This window comes from Pristis pectinata, chromosome X, assembly GCF_009764475.1.
Source record: "Pristis pectinata isolate sPriPec2 chromosome X, sPriPec2.1.pri, whole genome shotgun sequence".
NCBI classification, from domain to species: Eukaryota; Metazoa; Chordata; class Chondrichthyes; order Rhinopristiformes; family Pristidae; genus Pristis; species Pristis pectinata.
The window spans coordinates 11,332,945-11,350,475 of NC_067450.1; the positions used below are offsets into that span (position 1 = coordinate 11,332,945).

A 17,531-nucleotide genomic window follows, 5' to 3' on the forward strand; every position below is an offset into this window, starting at 1 on the left:
AGCTCGAGCCCTCCAGTCCCGGCAACATCCTGGTGAATCTATTCTGCACCTTTTACAGCTTATTCACATCCTTCCTATAGCTGGGCAACCGGAACTGCACACAGTACTCCAGGTGCAGTCTCACCAACATCCTGTACAGCTGTAACGTGACGTCCCAACTCTTGTACTCAATATCTTGTCCGATGAAGGAAAGTGTGCCATACACCACCTTCACCCCCTTGTTTACTTGTGTTGACGCTTCAGGGAACTATGTACCTGTACCCCGAGGTCCCTCTGCTCTACAACACTCTCCAGGGCCCTGCCGTTCACTGTGTGCGTCCTGCCCTGGTTTAACTTCCAAAAGTGCATCACTTTGCACTTGTCGAAGTTAAACTCCATCTGCCGTTCCTTTGCCCACTTTCCCAGTTGATCTGGGTCCTGTTGTAACTTGGACAACCTTCTTCACTGTCCACCACACCACCGATTCTGGTGTCATCCACAAGCTTACATATCATGCTGCTTACATTCTCATCCAAATTGTTTATATATCTAACGAACTGCATTGATCCCTACCACCAAGCCAATTTCACATGCAGCTCACCCTGGATCCCATGTGACCTCACCTTGCAGACCAGCCTACCATATGAGACCTTGTCAAAGGCCTTGCTAAAGTCCCTGGAAACAACATCTACTGCCCTGCCCTTGTCAATCCTCTTGGTCACCTCTTCAAAAAACTTAATCAAATTCGTGAGACGTGATTTCCCACACACAAAGCCGTGCTGACCATCCCTAATCAGTCCTTGCCTTTCCAAATGCAGGTAGATCCTGTCTCTCTGAATCCCCTCCAGTAACTTCCCCACCACTGATGTTAGGCTCACCGGCCTGTAGTTCCCTGTGTAAAAGGATTACATCACATTATACAATACCTGGCAGTGAAGGATATACTCTGGGGTGGTCGTCTTAAACTTCATGTTCCATATAAGGGCTATGCCATATATGATGTAACCAGTAGTTCCGGATGCTATTTTAAAAAATGTAAGGTTTTGGTGTTCTGTTACAACATGATTACATTGTAAAACTGAACTGATTTTCTGTAAATATACAGGAAAACCTGTAAAAGTGCCATTCCTAGACACCCATCAAGTGATCCAAATATTTTGGGTGGTGAAGTATACAAGAGGCACTCTAAAACTACAGATATTCACAAATTATAAACCATGTTCAATGGACCGAACATTTTCCTGACTTAAAACACATCCAAGTCAGTGAGGGTGAAGCTCTTCACCCAGCATCCATACTTACAGAGAAACTATTCTGTCTCCAAGATTGAATGCGTTCTCTGATGTACCCAGGATAGAGGAGGATGCATCAGATAGATGAGGTGAGGAGGGTCCCAGACAAGGGTCTGCTTGATATTAGTTTCCACCCACATTTGGCTGGCATCTCTCAGTCCCTCCAGTCACAGAGTTGTCGTTTTGCCCAGTGCAGGTTCTCAATAACGTAGACTCAGGGATCAGGGCATCCTACCCTCAGTGAAAAGGACACTTGGTTTGGTAATAAAACCCTGATATCGAGAATGAGCTGATCCAGCCTGATCCCAGGTGAAAGTGGGAAACAAAAGAATGCAGCAGAATATTGGCTCATCAGGTAGGTCAACAGTTTCTTTTACAAAACCCAGTATTGTCTTGCACAGATCTGAATGCACTGCCCGTGACAGCTCCTGAATCTGGGAGAGAACAAGCAGGCAGTGAGAGGCTTGTCCTTTGTCCTTTCAACTTTCTCTCTCTCTCCCTCTCTCTCTCCCTCCCTTCCTCCCTCCCTCCCTCTCTCTCTCCCTCCCTCCCTCCCCCTCTCTCTCTCTCCCTCCCTCCCTCCCCCTCTCTCTCTCTCCCTCCCTCCCTCCCTCTCGTCCCCTACACATCCCAACAATGTACAACCCAAACTCGAGGAACAGTATCTGTGTGGGCACATTGTAGCCCTCTGCCATAACACTACCTTCAACAATTACCATCTTTTCCAGGATTAGGATTTACATTTCACGTTTCCAGCATTCACAGTTTTTTTTCTTGTAGTTCTGATTTATGTCACCTCCAGATCAACCCTTTGCTATTCACCAATTTCTTTTATCAACCTATTTCACATTGTACTATCACCCATTTTGTCATTTAATCACTTCCACCTATCTCAGTCCTTCCTGCTCTGCTTTCCCTGCACTTTAATCTGTTTTACCTTTAACTGTTCTGGTGACCTGAAGCATTAACTCTGTTTCTGTCTTCACAGATGCTGTCTGACCTGCTGAGTGTTTCCAACACTTGCTGCTTTATTTCAGATTTCCAGCGTCTGGAGAATTTTCTTTTTGCATAATGTTACCCTGTGTTTCCCTGCTGCATTTCCCTCTGAAATGTTCTCAATTAAAAAACATAGTTCATCAGTGAAACTGCCCATAGCCAACATTGTAGTAGTTTGAAATAAACAGGCAAATAAGGCCACCTGCAGAGAAGGGACACCTGATACCAGTTCCTAACGTGTCTGCAATTTACACATTTCACTTACAAATTGGTTCTTTTTAATTTATTTCTTTTAGCTGATGGAAATTTCCAGCCTGCAGTTTGGAGTTTGTTAACTGGTGGACTGTAAGAGCAAATATTGAACTAGTCAACAGTATGATCATAGAATGAAACTATCACCCTGATTTTTAAAAAATGATGTAAATTAGTTTCAAGAGATGGAAAAGATTAATCAGGGTTCCCTGCTCCTGAGTTATTCCACAGTTACCTGGAACTTCCCCAGAACTCGCTACTTCAACTCTTCTTAGTCACGGACTTCTCTGCCTTCCAGGAAAATGGATATTGGTGTGAAGAGGACCAGATTTAGCCGTACGGCCTCCAGAAAGCGAAGCCTACCAAAAAGGACTCACATGTTGGAAAAATTGGCCACTTGGGTGAGATATTCCAGCATCTGCTAGAAGAATGAGAGGCGACTTGATTGAAACATAGAAGGGTGGATGTGAAGAAGATGTTCCCCTTTATAGGATGCCCTGATAATATGCTGAGCCGTTTTCAATCCAACATTGAGGTGATCAGCAGTATAAATGTTGTACAGGCTGAAGGTTGATGTAAGAAATGAATTTGCAACATCCTGATGCAGCATTCCAACAATTTCTGGGCCAGTGTTTATCAAAATCCTATGGGGCATTATTGCTTTAATATATGCTTTACTTTCAGCTGAAGTCTGTGTGTTCTGCCAGTGATACTGTTCATTTACAGCAGAGTCTTAGAAATTTAGATTTGTATTCTGTCTCTCTGCTAATATAATCTAATATCTTACTTGCTTTAATTGATATCACGATCATCAGATTCCAATTGCTGTTCATTGGTGAATCTGAAGATCCACTGAAATAACTTCCTTCAGGTGTTACTGTCTCAATCTTTAGTACTGAGACAGTCTTCGCATAGTTTTTCCTATTGGACTATCACTTGGTTTGTCAGGGCATCCAGCAGCATTTGCCCCTCATTAGAAATGCCCCCTTGTGTGTTGAAGTGTGCTTAAAGTATGGGCTGATGCCATCATAGCGAAGGGAAACAAGACACGAGACCTGAGTGAAGGTGACAAGCAACTCTGCAGTTTCTTAAATTCACAATCCTAGTCTGATTAAGAGAGTAAATTCAGTGCCAAATCTGTCCACGATAACATGGGTAGAAGTGACCACCGCACAGTCCCTGTGGAGACAAAGTCCCATCTTCACACCGAGGACTCCCTCCATTGGGTTGTGTGGCTCAATGGGACAGGCTCAGAACTGATCTGGCAGCTGAAAACTGGGCGTCCATGAGATGGTGTGGGCAGTCAGCAGCAGAAATATCCACCCCCTCAATGTGTAAACTCATGGCCTGGCACATCCCTCATTCTACCATTACTATCAGTCCAGGGGATCCACCCTGGTCCAGTGAAGAGTGCAGAAGGACATGCTGGGAGCAGCACCAGACATACCTAGTCTAGTGAAACTGCAACACACAAGTACATTTGTGCTAGATATCAAGTACAGCATGCAATAGTCAGCTAAGTCACCTCACAATCGACAGATTAGATCCAAGCTGTGTATTCCTACCCCCCCCCTCTAACTGTGAATGGTGGTGGACAACTAAACAGTGGCCAGGAGGTGGTGGCTCTAAGAACATCCCCATCCTCATCGATGGTGGGGTTCAGTAGGCAAGGCTGGGAGACTGGTCCAAAAGGTTAGAGCCCGCGGGATCCAAAGCAATTTGGCAAATTGGATCTGAAATCAGCTTGGTGATTGGAGGCGGGGGTGATGGTGGAGGGTTGTTTTTGCGATTAGAAGCCTGTGACCACAAGTTCAGTGCTGAGACTCTTGCTGTTTGTTATATAATGTAACAAGTTAGATGTGAATGTAGGAGATATCTTCAGTAAGTTTGCAGATGACACAAAGATTGATGGTGTTGTTGACTGTGAGGAGGACTGTGTTAGGTTTGCAGGAACATCTTGATGAGAGAATAAACTTCTTTGCAGAATATCAACAGGGGTGGATTGGTGATGGTGAAACCACGGGACAAACAACTGAAGGGTCAGGGTGGGAGTGGGGCATCCCTGAGCCTTTCTGGATGACGTCAAATCTCTGATGAATGGCATTTTCACTTGTGAAACTGCAGCCGATTTGGTATCCTCTGTGTCTCAGAGATGATCTTGGCCGGGGGGGTTGTGGATTCGAGACCCACACCCAACATTCAAGCAGAAAGATCTAGGCTGAAGCTCCTAAATCCAGTATTGAGAGGGTGCTGCACTGTCATAGGCTCCTTTAAATTGAGGCCCATCTGTTCGCTTGGGTGGACCATTCAGGGTGCTGTCTTGAGGAAGAATAGGAAGTTATCCTTGGTGTTGAGGCCAATATCCTTTGTAGGAGTTTGCAGTATGCCATGTTTCTGCATTACAAGTCATTACACTTCTAAGTAGTTCATTGACCATAAAATGTTATTGGATGACCCACAGCTGTGGAAGGCACAAGGCCCTACTTTAAAAAAAATAAAAGATGACCCTAAATACCCATTTTTATAGCCTGCACTGAGAACTAGTTATGTGGGCTTTGTACCTTGAACTGATTCACACTGCTTGAATGGGCCAAAAGCATCAAGCCACATCTCTCTAAGTACATCCTTGCTTTTGGCTGGAGATGACAGGGTGAAACAATGATAGTCAGTCATTCTATTTGTAACCATTAGAAAACACACTTGGTGAGAGTACATGGGTCGGTGTTTGCAGGTAGTGATTAACAATCCTGTGAGAAATCAAAGCCTTCCAGACACTACAGAAGTTGCAAACTTTCTGTTCTGTTCTCTTCTCTTCTCCCAGTTTTTTTGCCTTTACCCATCATGTTCCGTTTTGCTCCTGTTCCTCTTACACAAAGAACGGAGTTGTATTCAAAACCAAATCAACAAAAGAGGCGAGACGATCTATACAACAGTTATAGGTTATCCCAGCTGTTTTTCTCAAACCCACATTTCCTACATTGTCTCGTCACTGATATAATGCTGTAAACAACACAGGCTGTAAAATTCAGTGGAGCATTCTAAAAGGCACTGTAGGATGCAAGTCCTTCATATAGTTGAAAGTAAATAAAATTAATAGTTTTTATTTGTATTAGACTGATAACTTCACTGTTTAATAACTACGTAAAGTTAATATTACAGTCATACAGCACCTGTATAGATTACCTCCATATATAAAAAAAGAAAACTGAAGCATGTTATTCATATTGAAGGAATGTTCTGTACTTTATTTGCACTCATAATGCTAGCAATACATTGATTGAAAAATCTCATTAGGAACAAGATATTTCTTGTACTTCACAGCTAGTTTGTGGGAGGGAGAAATGTACTATAGTGTCAGCAAAAATGCATTAAAATATCTCCATTTATATAACCAGCTTTTGTCTAAATGTTTTAAAGTGCTTCATACACAATGAATTGCTTTTTGAAATGCCATAGCTATTAAGATAAAATATTTAACATCTTTTTAATAAGCATTGATATGCATTTTAAATAGAATTAGACAAATTTTAAATTCAAATTACACATTATTGCAGCAAAAACACACATATACATTACATATTTTTAATTTCTTAACACTTGCAAAAAATCCACCAGGCTATATTTTTTTAGAATCAAGCTTTGAGATGTGAACAGTTAAGCGCTACTTAACATCAGTGTAGTTAAACCAGTAGAGTAGGCTAGGAAGTTTTTCTGTTCAAACACCAATGCAGCCATGCAGCCAATATTAAGGCAGATAGTGAAGAATTTTGTTGAAACACTGAGAAACATCCAAGATCCCAAGCAAAAGATGCACTTGTCATATTTTCCAGCTTTCGTCTTAAATTAACCGAGCAAATGGCATACAAAGCAAATAAGGTGAACAAAGCTACATGTGTGGATGTTAGCCTCAGTGGTTACTTGGACCGAAAGTACTGCAACCTGCATGGGAACCTGATCCCATCCTGATTTTGTTTCTGTTTGTAATGATACCACAGATAGCAATCCTGCTTAAAGGGTATGTGGAGAAGTCTGTTCTTCCCACCTTTTGTTAAACCACCAACCAAACTTTGCCAAGTACAAGTACAGTTTAAATTATTTGATCCCATATTGTTGAACTAGTTCCCACACACACACACACACACGGAGATATTCCATTTATCAATAGAAACAGCATTTTAAATAAAAATATTTCTACTCGTGACAGAACAAAATACAAATCTGGTCAGTTGTCCTAGGGAATGATATATTTGTTGTGTTATATTATGCATCATGGAATGAAAACAGAAGTTTGTGTCCATGATCAGTACACTACCTCAGCAGGGAGAGGTGGCAAGCTAAAGGTGGCTACTTTTAATATGCAAGGAGATCTGAAAGCCAGCTACTACACAGAGGCAACAGTGAATGCAAGAACAACAATAAAGTAGTTTCATTGCATAGAAGTTTTTAAAAAGATTTAATAACATTTGATGGTGTTTGCTTATTTTGAGAGAGGGCATCAGTTTAAGTGCTTTTGAAACCTTGCTATAACATTTTCACCTTTATTCCAAATCTACAGCAGATGCAATAAAATAATTGCTCATGACCAAACTATTTAAAAATCTTTCAGATTAGGAATAGAAAAATTCTTAACATGCCCCATTTAATCTTGTGATCTGACACATACTAGTCCCTCAGCCTCAACATGCTGACATGACACCACATTAGGAAATCATGCTCCCCAGCCCATCTCCATGGAGCAGATGGAGACAGTCACTTGACATCATTCGGGAAGTGCTCATTCAACAAGTTCATCATTCTACAGCACGCTGCCAAAATTTGTTGAGCCCTGATCATAAATGGGTGCATTTTTACGCAATGTCTCCCTTTCACAAGTATATTTTCTGCATCACTAACTCCATATTACAAGATGCTCTTCCATTCTTTATAATTGTCATAAAAAGCATTATATTAAAATGGCTTAAAGTAGTAGGTACATGATAGTGTGTTTCCTCCGAGTGCTGTACATGTGATTAATAAAGATATCTTATCTACTGAATTAAACATTTAGATAATACGGAAGAGGAGCAGGAGTGGGCCAGACAGCCCTCTCACTTGCCTTACCATTCCGGTCATGACCAATCTGATCCTTGGTCTCAACTCCACTTCCCTGCCTGGTCCACAAAATGCTCAATTCCCATGTAATCCAATAATCCGATTCTCTCAGCCTTAAATATACTTAGTAACTCAGCCTCCATGCTTGTCTGGGAGAGAGACTTCCAAAGATTCACAATCCTCAGAAAAATAATTCCTTCTCATCTCCACCTGAAGTGGCTGACCCGAGACTAGATCTAGATGCCTCCAGAAGGAAACATCCTCACCTCAACTTCCATCTGGGCACATTGCAGCCTTCTGGACACAGTATCGAATTCGACAACTTCAGATAACTTGATTTCTTGGTCTCTGTGACATTGGTTTGTTCCTATTCCCACATTTTTTTCTCTCTGGGAATGGAGGAGATTCCCAGCCTGATCTGCCGGGCATGACATCCCACTCTGCATTTTGCAACTTTTACATTCCTTTGTCTATGTTCTTACTCCCCAACTGCTCCCATTCACTCACTGACCAGATAACCCTGTTTACAGCTTGGTCGCCCCAGTATTACCCTATCAGAGGCACCCCTCCCCTCCCTGCAACTTAACAAGCTGTTTTTTGTGTTCTTCCCAGTTCTGATGAAGGGTCTCTAACCTGAAACATTAGCTTTGTTTCAATTCTCACATATGCGGTCTGAACATATCTACCCTGTGAAACCTGCTAGCGATACGTTTCAGTGAGATCACTTCTCCTTCCAAGCTTCATGGAAGATAAGCCCAGTCTACACAATCTTTCCTCACAAGACAACATCTCCATCCAAGGAATCAATCTTATGAAACTTCGTTCCATTACCACCAAACCATACATTCTTCCTTAAGACAAACTACATATTATTCCCTCAGCAACACACAAAATGCTGGAGGAACTCAGCAGGCCAAGCAGCACCTATGAAGGGAAATGAGCAGCCAACGTTTCGTGCCGAGACCCTTCAGCTTGTCCTGATGAAGGGTCTTGGTCCAAAACATGGACTGCTCATTTCCCTCCATAGATGCTGCCTGACCCCGAGTTCCTCCAGAATTTTGTGTGTGTTGCCCCAGATTTCCAGCATCTGCAGAATCTCGTGTCTCCATCATACAATTCCCTTAGTGTGGTCTCAAATCCCTGTGATATTGTTATAAGACTTCCTTACTATGTATTCCATGCCTCCTACAATTCAGCCAACATTCCACTAACCTTCCTAATTATTTACTGTACCTGAGTTTCTTGCAAGAGGACCCCAAGATCTCTATGAACACCAACATTCATTTTTCTCACACTACTGAAACAATATTCTTCCCGGCAAAATGAACAACCTCACATCTCCAACTATACCCCAATTGCTATATTTTTCCTTCACTGTCTTTACCTGATTACAACCCTTTGCAAACTCCTTTTGTGTTTCTCTAAATAGGTAACAAAAAGAATCACCTAAAGACCCTGGATACTAGGAATTTGTCAATCTTATTTGGTTGGTGGTTCACTGAAGGAACTGTAAAGACCAGTGGACATCACTGAAAAAATGTTCTGGTGGACATAATGATGTTTAAATCCTCTTGTTGCTCAGAGTATTCAGTCAAAATCATTTGAAAATGAAACATCTTTCATTAAATTTAAAGTGCAATTAAAATAAACCTTCACTTTGTTAATGGCTTCATGATATACTGAGAGCAGTGGCTTTCATAGGTGATGTATCAGAGACTTGAGCTTTACAAAGCAAGCAAGAAAAGTCTCTCCCCATCATCCTGGAATGTGTTTGAGATTGGAGGTTTAGCAAATATCTGAAGAATGAATTGGGCGAGATCTAAAGAATCTGAACCTCCACAGTCTACAGTGTTTTGAACAGTTAGTCTTTGCTGATTCAGCAACCAGTCAGGAGGTTTTCAGATGCAGACACTTCTCAGAGTTCTTTCAGGTGACAAGTGTATTTGTAGTAAAGAGGTCTCAGATTTGTTTGTTTATACCGTTGAATCGTTCTAGGCAGTTGCTTACTGAGCTGAGGGTCCAGAACCCATCCATTCACTGTAAAGGATGGATTCCAGAAAGTGGAAACAATGGGCAAATATTCAAAAGCCGAGCTGTGAATTGGAAGAAGCTGCAACTAGACACAGCAGGTGCTTTCAAAATGCCCGACTGTGGACATTGAAGGAATGTTTATCCCGGCCAACAATGGAAAAATGCATACTGCTGGCCTGTAGAGGTGGTCTGTCACCAAAACAGAAGAGGAATCAGAGGGGGTGGGGGCATGATACCATTTCCTGATTTCCTTGCTAGAAAATACAATCAAATAACCAAACACAAAATACCCAACCACCTTCTCTTGGAATGCCAATGCAAGCCTGAACTTAAAACAGAATACTTGTTGTACCTTAGTGTTTAAAATAGCTTGGAGCACACACTTGGACAAATGAGCAGCAGATCCAAATGAATTGTGCATTCCCATCATAAAAAAGCAAACTTCCAACAATCCTTTCCTTCTGATAGATTTATAGTTTGTGTGAAATGGTATTTGAGTTGCTTGTTCCAATATTCCTATAGTGGTAAAATGTAATGTGGACATACATTTGAAGTCTCCGATTATTTGAATGCTGTATGTACCTCCTCATTTCCTGCCTGCCACCTGGTGGGGTTCTGCAGGAATTGCTCAGGCACCAGCCTGATTCAGGCAGGATCCCCATTCCAATGTGCCAAATGTATGACCTACGTGGGAACCCAATGGGTGCAGTCAGTGACATGCCCATTGGTACTGAGTGTTTAGCATTGTACCCTCAAACGGGACAGCTGCAAGCTGTTCAGAAGTTTCCTGAAAAGTGATTTTCTTCTTGTGTGGAACCCCACACAGATCAATTGACCCGCTCTCCTCCCAACCCATCTGCCAGCGGGGAATTTCAGATCCAAAATGTTGACTGTCCATTTCCCTCCATAGATGCTGCCTGACCTGCTGAGTTCCTCCAGCATTTAGTATTTTGAGCAGGGAATTTCTTTAATCCAATTCACACCTCCCTAACTTGTGAACTACACTTACAACTGGGCTAACATGTGCATCTCAACAATCTCCAACAGCACACTTACATAAAAAGCACAGTGGACTAAGAATGCTTTCAGATTACCAGTAGTTTAAACCTTGCCCAGTCTGGTTAATTTTAAATTGACGAAAGATGGGATAAGCTAAGGTTATTGGAACAGAGGAGGGTAACTTCATTCAGGTGTATAAAATTATCAGGGGCTACCTGGAGTAAATAGGCAGCACTTATTTCTCAGGGTAGGGGTCAATAATCAGGGGACAGAGCTTAACAGTAATTGGTGGAAAGAATAGAGGGGAAATGAGGAAAAATGTTTTTATCCAGAGGGTGCTGGGGGTCTGGAACTCACCTCCTGAAAGGCTGGGAGAGACAGAAACCCCTCCCCATATTTCTGCAACCAACAGGGATGGGGATTAGGCCGGGCAGTTTATTTCGACTGGGACATAATTGATAGCTGCCTGGCCTCCTTCATGTGTAAATTTCCTATTGATTCTAGATGCTTGCAAGTTACGTGGGAAATTTTAAGTGCCAAAGAAATCTGGAGTATTTTTGGCCAGATGAAGAAATGTGATGATTTGCACCATCGGAATGTAATAATACTACATTACAAAATAAGTGAGTACTTTTTGATGTATTCTTTGCCCAATTATCTAGTAGCAGAGAGCACAGCATGGAAGAACTGGGAGAAGAAGCTGGAAGTGACAGCAGTCACTGGAGTTTGAGGCTCAGGTAAGTGTCAGTAACTCAGCACTGTAATAGAGGTGTTTCTAAGTATTAGCAGCCCAGAATATCTTCCTCCAAATTTTCATGGTATATGATGAAAGGTTCTGTTGCAAGAATGTAAGCACAACATGTTGTTGAATCATGATTCTTTCCAACCCAAGGGTAATTATGTGGGCCCACTCACTAATAATGGCATACAGATCTGCTCTACTGCTCAAAGGTTGGAAACTGCTGCCTTAGGTTACTGGAAGAGCAACAAGAAACCTAGATATAATTATTAATAGAACATACACAGGAGGGCTTATTCACAAGCAACACTCGAGACTTTAACCAGACGAATGAGCAGAAAGCATGTTACCAGCTATGTAGGAAGTCCTGAAGGAATATTGAATCACGAGTAAATTGGCACAATCCACATATTATACCCTCTACATGATCGATTAGTGAGGAGAGGCAATAGGGAAAGCTTATTTGCACTAGTAAAAACGGAAGCAGTTTCTTCCGCTAATAAACTGAGAGGAGGTGGAAAAGCCTCTATAATAACCTGTTTATGCTAAGAGACCTGTTGTTGCTTCCTCCTCTGCTTCATTTCCATTTGCCTTAAGGTCAACAAGAGTTTGGGCAAAGCTGTTCCATTCATCGTTCCGGGGAACAGCAATTTGCTGAAAAAGTAAAAAAAAATACAAGGTTCATGTCATATCTAAAGGAATCATTAGTGTCAGCCATTCATTTACAGATTGTGACAGTCACTACCACAGCTACTCCTGGAGATGGGCTATACTACGATGACCCCACCTATGTGGCCGATGAAAGCCAGTAGAAATAATGAGATATCTTGCCCAGACTACTGAGCTCCAATGTGCTCTGATAAGGGTCATTAGGCACAGCTCAGAGGCCGTTCAATCAGTCTGAGTCAGGTTTGTAACTACAGTTGTTTAAAATAATCTCAGTATATTTAACACCATACATTTCTGGGAGATACTAGTCATTTCCATTTTTGTCATCACATCTACATTTCCACCCCATTATATCTGTTATTTCTTCATTGAAAAAGAATATTTGCATTTCTCAGAATGAATCAGAGTAAAAAGGTACTCAACCATACAAACCAAGAAAATTGTTGGCTCAATTCTTGATCAAACCTGAATGAATTAGGGTCAGCTCTAGAGCACTGCAATTTATTACCGTGCCAAAGTGGTGATAACTCAGCCAGTGACTACTACTGGAAAATGTCCATTACACATTGCTGGGACTTTAGCCTGCTGCAGCTTGACAGTGGAAAAATAAGGTGAAGGTGGTGTATAGGATGCTTGCCTTCATTAGCCAGGGCATAGAGTGTAAGAGCATGGAGGTCATTGTACAAATTTATAAAACATTGGTTACTGCTGGAGCACTGTGTGCAGTTTTGGTTGCCACACTATAGGAACAATGTGGTAGCACTGGAGAGGGTACAGAGGAGATTCACCAGGACGTTGCCTGGGATGGAGTGTTTCAGTTATGAGGAGATACTGGACAGGGTGGGTTTGTTCTCCTTGGAACAGAGGAGGCTGAGGGGGAACTCGATAGAGGTGTACAAAATTATGAAGAGCATAGATAGGGTAGATTGTGAGAAACTATTCCCCTTAGCAGATGTATCTAAAACCAGAGGGCATAAGTTTAGGGTAAGGGTTAGGAGGTTTGGAGGGAATCAGAGGAGGAATTGTTTCCCCCAGAAGGGGGTTGGAATTTGGAACCAACTACCTGAGGGGATGGTGGAGGCAGAAACTCTTACAAGTATGTGCACAAGCACTTGAATCGCCAAGGCAGAGAAGGCTGTGGATCAAGTGCTGATAGGTGGGATTAGTATAGAAGGATACTTGATAGTTAGCATGGACAGAGTGGGCTGAAAGGCCTGTTTCTGTGTATGGCTTGATGGCTTTTAAAAAGCACAAGGCGCTGCCTGTGGAAAAGCATCGAGCCTTCAGGAGAGGTGAGAAAAGCAAATATAACAGCAAAGAAATACAACTTTGCCTGTGAACCATTTGATGGCAACTCCTTACCTCACCAACATCATAAATCAACACTTGTCCTTCAGAATCTCCCACGGCAATCTCTCGCCCTGACTGTGCCCAGCGTACACGATGTAATGCAGGGTTTCCCTCCATGGTGACACTTGCAGTAGGAACCTACATTTTACAAGCAAGTTGAAGTTTAGTTTCTAAATAGTGTAGAAGATATTTTTTGTACTAAGCATAAAGATTAAAAAGATTAAAAAGGCATTGACATACACTCTGGCTTTAACATCCAGAGTTGCAAGGTGGTAAATCTTGAATCACCTTGTAGTAACACGAGCAGTCCAGTCTCGCTCCGAAAAACATTTAATTGTGTAACCTTTTTCTTTTTAAGCATTATGCAATAGAAGATTGATCTTACAATGAGTGAGTCATGGTAAACGACCATTTCTGGGTTGTTTTGTGCCATTTTAGAGTCACTCTTGCAACCCTGATGTGACCGTCATGTCACAGCCTTATGTGATGACATCGTTGCTGCGTGACAACCTTTGGAGAATGATACGAGAACATGACACTGTCCTGGAAATGCAAATCGTCGAGCAAGGTCTGTGGCTGACCTCCCGAGTCCAGTCTTGGGAGAGGAGAACTGGGCGACACACTTTCGACAGAATTTTAATACTGTGGGATACTGCCCATTCCAGCAGATCTGTTAGCTGCACTAGAATTTCTGGGCAACAACCTCTTCACCACTTCTAAATGTCAACTGTTTCACATTTAAAGATTGATTTGTCCATCAATCAACTTTACTTTATCAAGTTTAGTGTCCATCTGATAACACATCACAGCAAGGTTAGAAACAGACTATACTTTCCACAGCACCATCCCATTACTTAAGATAACAATATGGAGACTGTAGCCAAGAAACTGGGATTTTTTGAGTGTGATTTTTATAGGTAAATTGGGAATTTGGCCTGACCACTTCCATGTGTGATTCACCTTAGTACAGCTGGTATTTGCCCGACATCAGGGGCATACTTAATGATGTCTCAGGTCATTTCTCCTCCACTGAAATTAGAGCTTCCAAGACAACCTCACAGAAAAAAACAAGGAGCAAACTGTAGGATCTGGAAATGAGATGGCCACTAAAGGGTCTGGACTAGCACATCGACTCCCAGCCTCTGTGTTTTATGGTCAGCATTATGGAAGATGGACCAGTGGAGCTCCCTTCACTGATCGCAGCCCTTTTATGCCAATATACTGTGTACTGTGGCGGCAATGGGGAGAGTCCTTTAAGCTCTGATTTGTTTGCCCACGATCAGTGTGACATTGATGCGGCAACTGTGAGTTGTGCATGGAATTCCTGACGTGAATTGCACAGGTCCTCTTTATCACGTGACGATGTGTGAAAAACATTTTAGGGTTGCTTTAAATGTATTTTTGCCCAACTTCACAACTTTATTTTCTGGGGATGCGAGTGGGCAGTACATTTTTCTCACCAAAAGAGGGCAAAATCCAATTTCTGGGCACGTGTGTCTCTATATTCAGATTTCTTTTCCATAGACGTCCATGGCCTCTCAATGCAGCCTTGGTTCAGAGAGATTAGAAACTCTGAAGAGTAGGGGAATCCAACCTGCATTCTCAATTCGAATGAGGAGTGATGTTTTGTTGCCTAAAATTTCCACTAAATAATGTCATATTCACCGACCAAAAGAATCTCTTTTATGGCCATTGGTTTCCTTGACTTACCTCAGAATCTTCATTCAAATTCCAAAGATCGAGTCGACCCATTCCATCAACGCATGCAAAGAGTGCAGGGTGGATAGGAGACCACATGACATCAAACACATAGTCTGAACTGTCCTCAAAGGAATACAATGACTTGTTGTTCTATAACAAGGAAGTTGATTTAAGAGATTAGCAGGCAACCAATACAATTATCTTTAGACACATCTATTCCAGAGGTTGAGATAATTTTATTCAGTGTAGACTATGGATTGAATCAGAAACCTTCCTGGTTTACCTGGCTGAGAGAAGGAAACCTGACTTTTGAGTCACACAGAATTACTTCAGCCATGACTACCTGTTTAAGAATCAGAATATTTCAAAAGCCACGGTAATTACTACTAAATTGCACAACATCCATTTGCTTTTGTTGTTTTACTGTGAGCGATTCAGATCGCTTTGGTAGTGGTGGCAATATGATTGTGGAAAAGGTTGCATAAATACTCAGTAGAAGCAAATCACTGAAGTCTGCTGATATCCATTTGTACATACCTTAGTTGACCAAAGCTTCACAGTCCAGTCAAATGATGAAGTGATAAAGAGGTGGGAGAAGTCTACTGCTCCCGCTGCTGTGTGACAATGGATCCCTGTCACTGGGCCCTGGTGTCCTTCAAACATCTCAATGATTCCAGCTTTGCTGTAATTTATAGACAGACATTCACTTGCAATTTCAAAGATTGTGTTCTTGCTTTAGCAGCAGCAGCAGCAGCTGTGTGGGAGAGAATTCCTTCTGGCCACCTCTGATTTTCCTTGTACTCCTTCCATTTACATAGAGCCAGAGAGAGATACAGCACGGAAAGAGGCCCTTCGGCCCAAGTACGCGCCGACCATCGACCACCCATTTACACTGATCCAACACTAATCCCATTCTTTGTTCTCCCCACATTCCCATTAACTCCCCACAGATTCTACCACTCACCTAGATACTTGGGGTAATTTACAGCGGCCAAGTAACCCACCGACCTGCACGTCTTTGGGATGTGGGAGGAAGCAGAGGCACCCGGGGAGACCCACCCGGGCACACGAAGAATACCCCACCAACCCCCATCCTGCCCTGTATATTGTCCATCCCAACCCCACCAACCCCCATCCTGCCCTGTATATTGTCCATCCCAACCCCACCAACCCCCATCCTGCCCTGCCTTTTATGGACACACTCACCATCTCTGAACTCCATCATCTCACCTGTTCAGCATCAGTGCTGAAGCTCACAGCCCAGAACTTTAGCTTTGGCCTTAGCTGGCAAACTAATGGTATCGTAAAATAATGATTGACTTCTATATCAGTATTGGTAATATAGTAAATTTTCTCCACAAGTACATTCCCCATACCTGCCAAGGCGACAAGCTGTATACACTGAGCCTTCTTCACTGCCCACGACAAAGTTATTGATATCTCCCAGTGGGAAGGACATGGAGGTTACAGCAACTGCCTTTGATTGCTTGTGTACCAGCTCAATACTATCCTGTAAAATAAAAATCACCAGTAACAAGCAATTTCATAAGTGAAGGATATAACATTGTGCATTTAGAGCAATCCTTGTATGTAAGAGGGATCTCATGATACAAGGCCAAAAGCTAACATTACTTATGTGACAAATCTCAACTGCTCCACATTAGCGAGACCAAATATGTGGCTCCCATACTCGCAGAACCACCTATTCCAAATCGCTGTAATATTGCCTGATCTTTCACGTCTATCTCATTTTCACCAGTCCTAAAACTTGCGACTCTCTCTGCTCAAGGTTCACCTCGGTCATCCCCAAAGCTTGACTTTACATTAACTCTACCTTTCCCAAAATTCTACCATCCACATCCTATCCCGTTTATCTATCACAGCTGTTCTAGACAATATCCACTGTCTCCCAGTCTCCAAGCAAATTCAATTCAAAAATCCTCATCTTGATTTACAACTAAAAAAAATCTTATGTGTCTTCTTCCTGCTCAATATCACAGACTATGGTATGCTAAGTATCCACAACTATCAAACCTTACCAGAGCCAGCACCTCCCGCCCCACCCCAACACACTGGTGGTAGAACCTTCAACCATCACAATTCCACTCAAATTCTCTTTCCTAAAACTTTCTACCTTGAATCCATCTCTCTTTACTTACAAAAACCCACAAAAACTTGAGAACACATACAACCAGGCTCAAGGACCGCTTCTATCCCACAATTATAAGGCTATTGAATGGTCCCCCAGTATGATAAGGTGGACTCTTGACCTCACCATCTACCTCGTCATGGCCATGTACCTTATTGTCTGCCTGCACTGCACTTTCTCTGTAACCGTTACACTTTATTCTGCCCAATGTTTTATTTCCTTTTGTACTACCTCGATGTACTTATGAATGAAATAATCTGTCTGAGTGGCAAGCAAACAAAGC

The 17,531-nt window shown here is 42.2% G+C and overlaps 1 protein-coding gene across 5 annotated transcripts in view; it reads right to left on the minus strand.

Moving 5' to 3' along the window:
• Positions 1–5,734: 5,734 nt before the first annotated feature.
• The window catches only part of LOC127566859 (cytoplasmic dynein 1 intermediate chain 2-like), a 48,656-nt gene continuing 36,859 nt past the window's right edge, over positions 5,735–17,531 (minus strand). For all 5 annotated transcript variants that reach the window (XM_052009355.1, XM_052009353.1, XM_052009354.1 and 2 more), the window contains 5 exons: positions 16,476–16,609; positions 15,637–15,781; positions 15,109–15,249; positions 13,411–13,536; positions 5,735–12,033 (listed from right to left, as the gene is read on the minus strand). In XM_052009355.1, the coding sequence (XP_051865315.1) occupies positions 11,920–12,033; positions 13,411–13,536; positions 15,109–15,249; positions 15,637–15,781; positions 16,476–16,609 (660 nt within the window). In that variant the 3' untranslated portion in view covers positions 5,735–11,919. The remainder of the gene's footprint in view (positions 12,034–13,410; positions 13,537–15,108; positions 15,250–15,636; positions 15,782–16,475; positions 16,610–17,531) is intronic.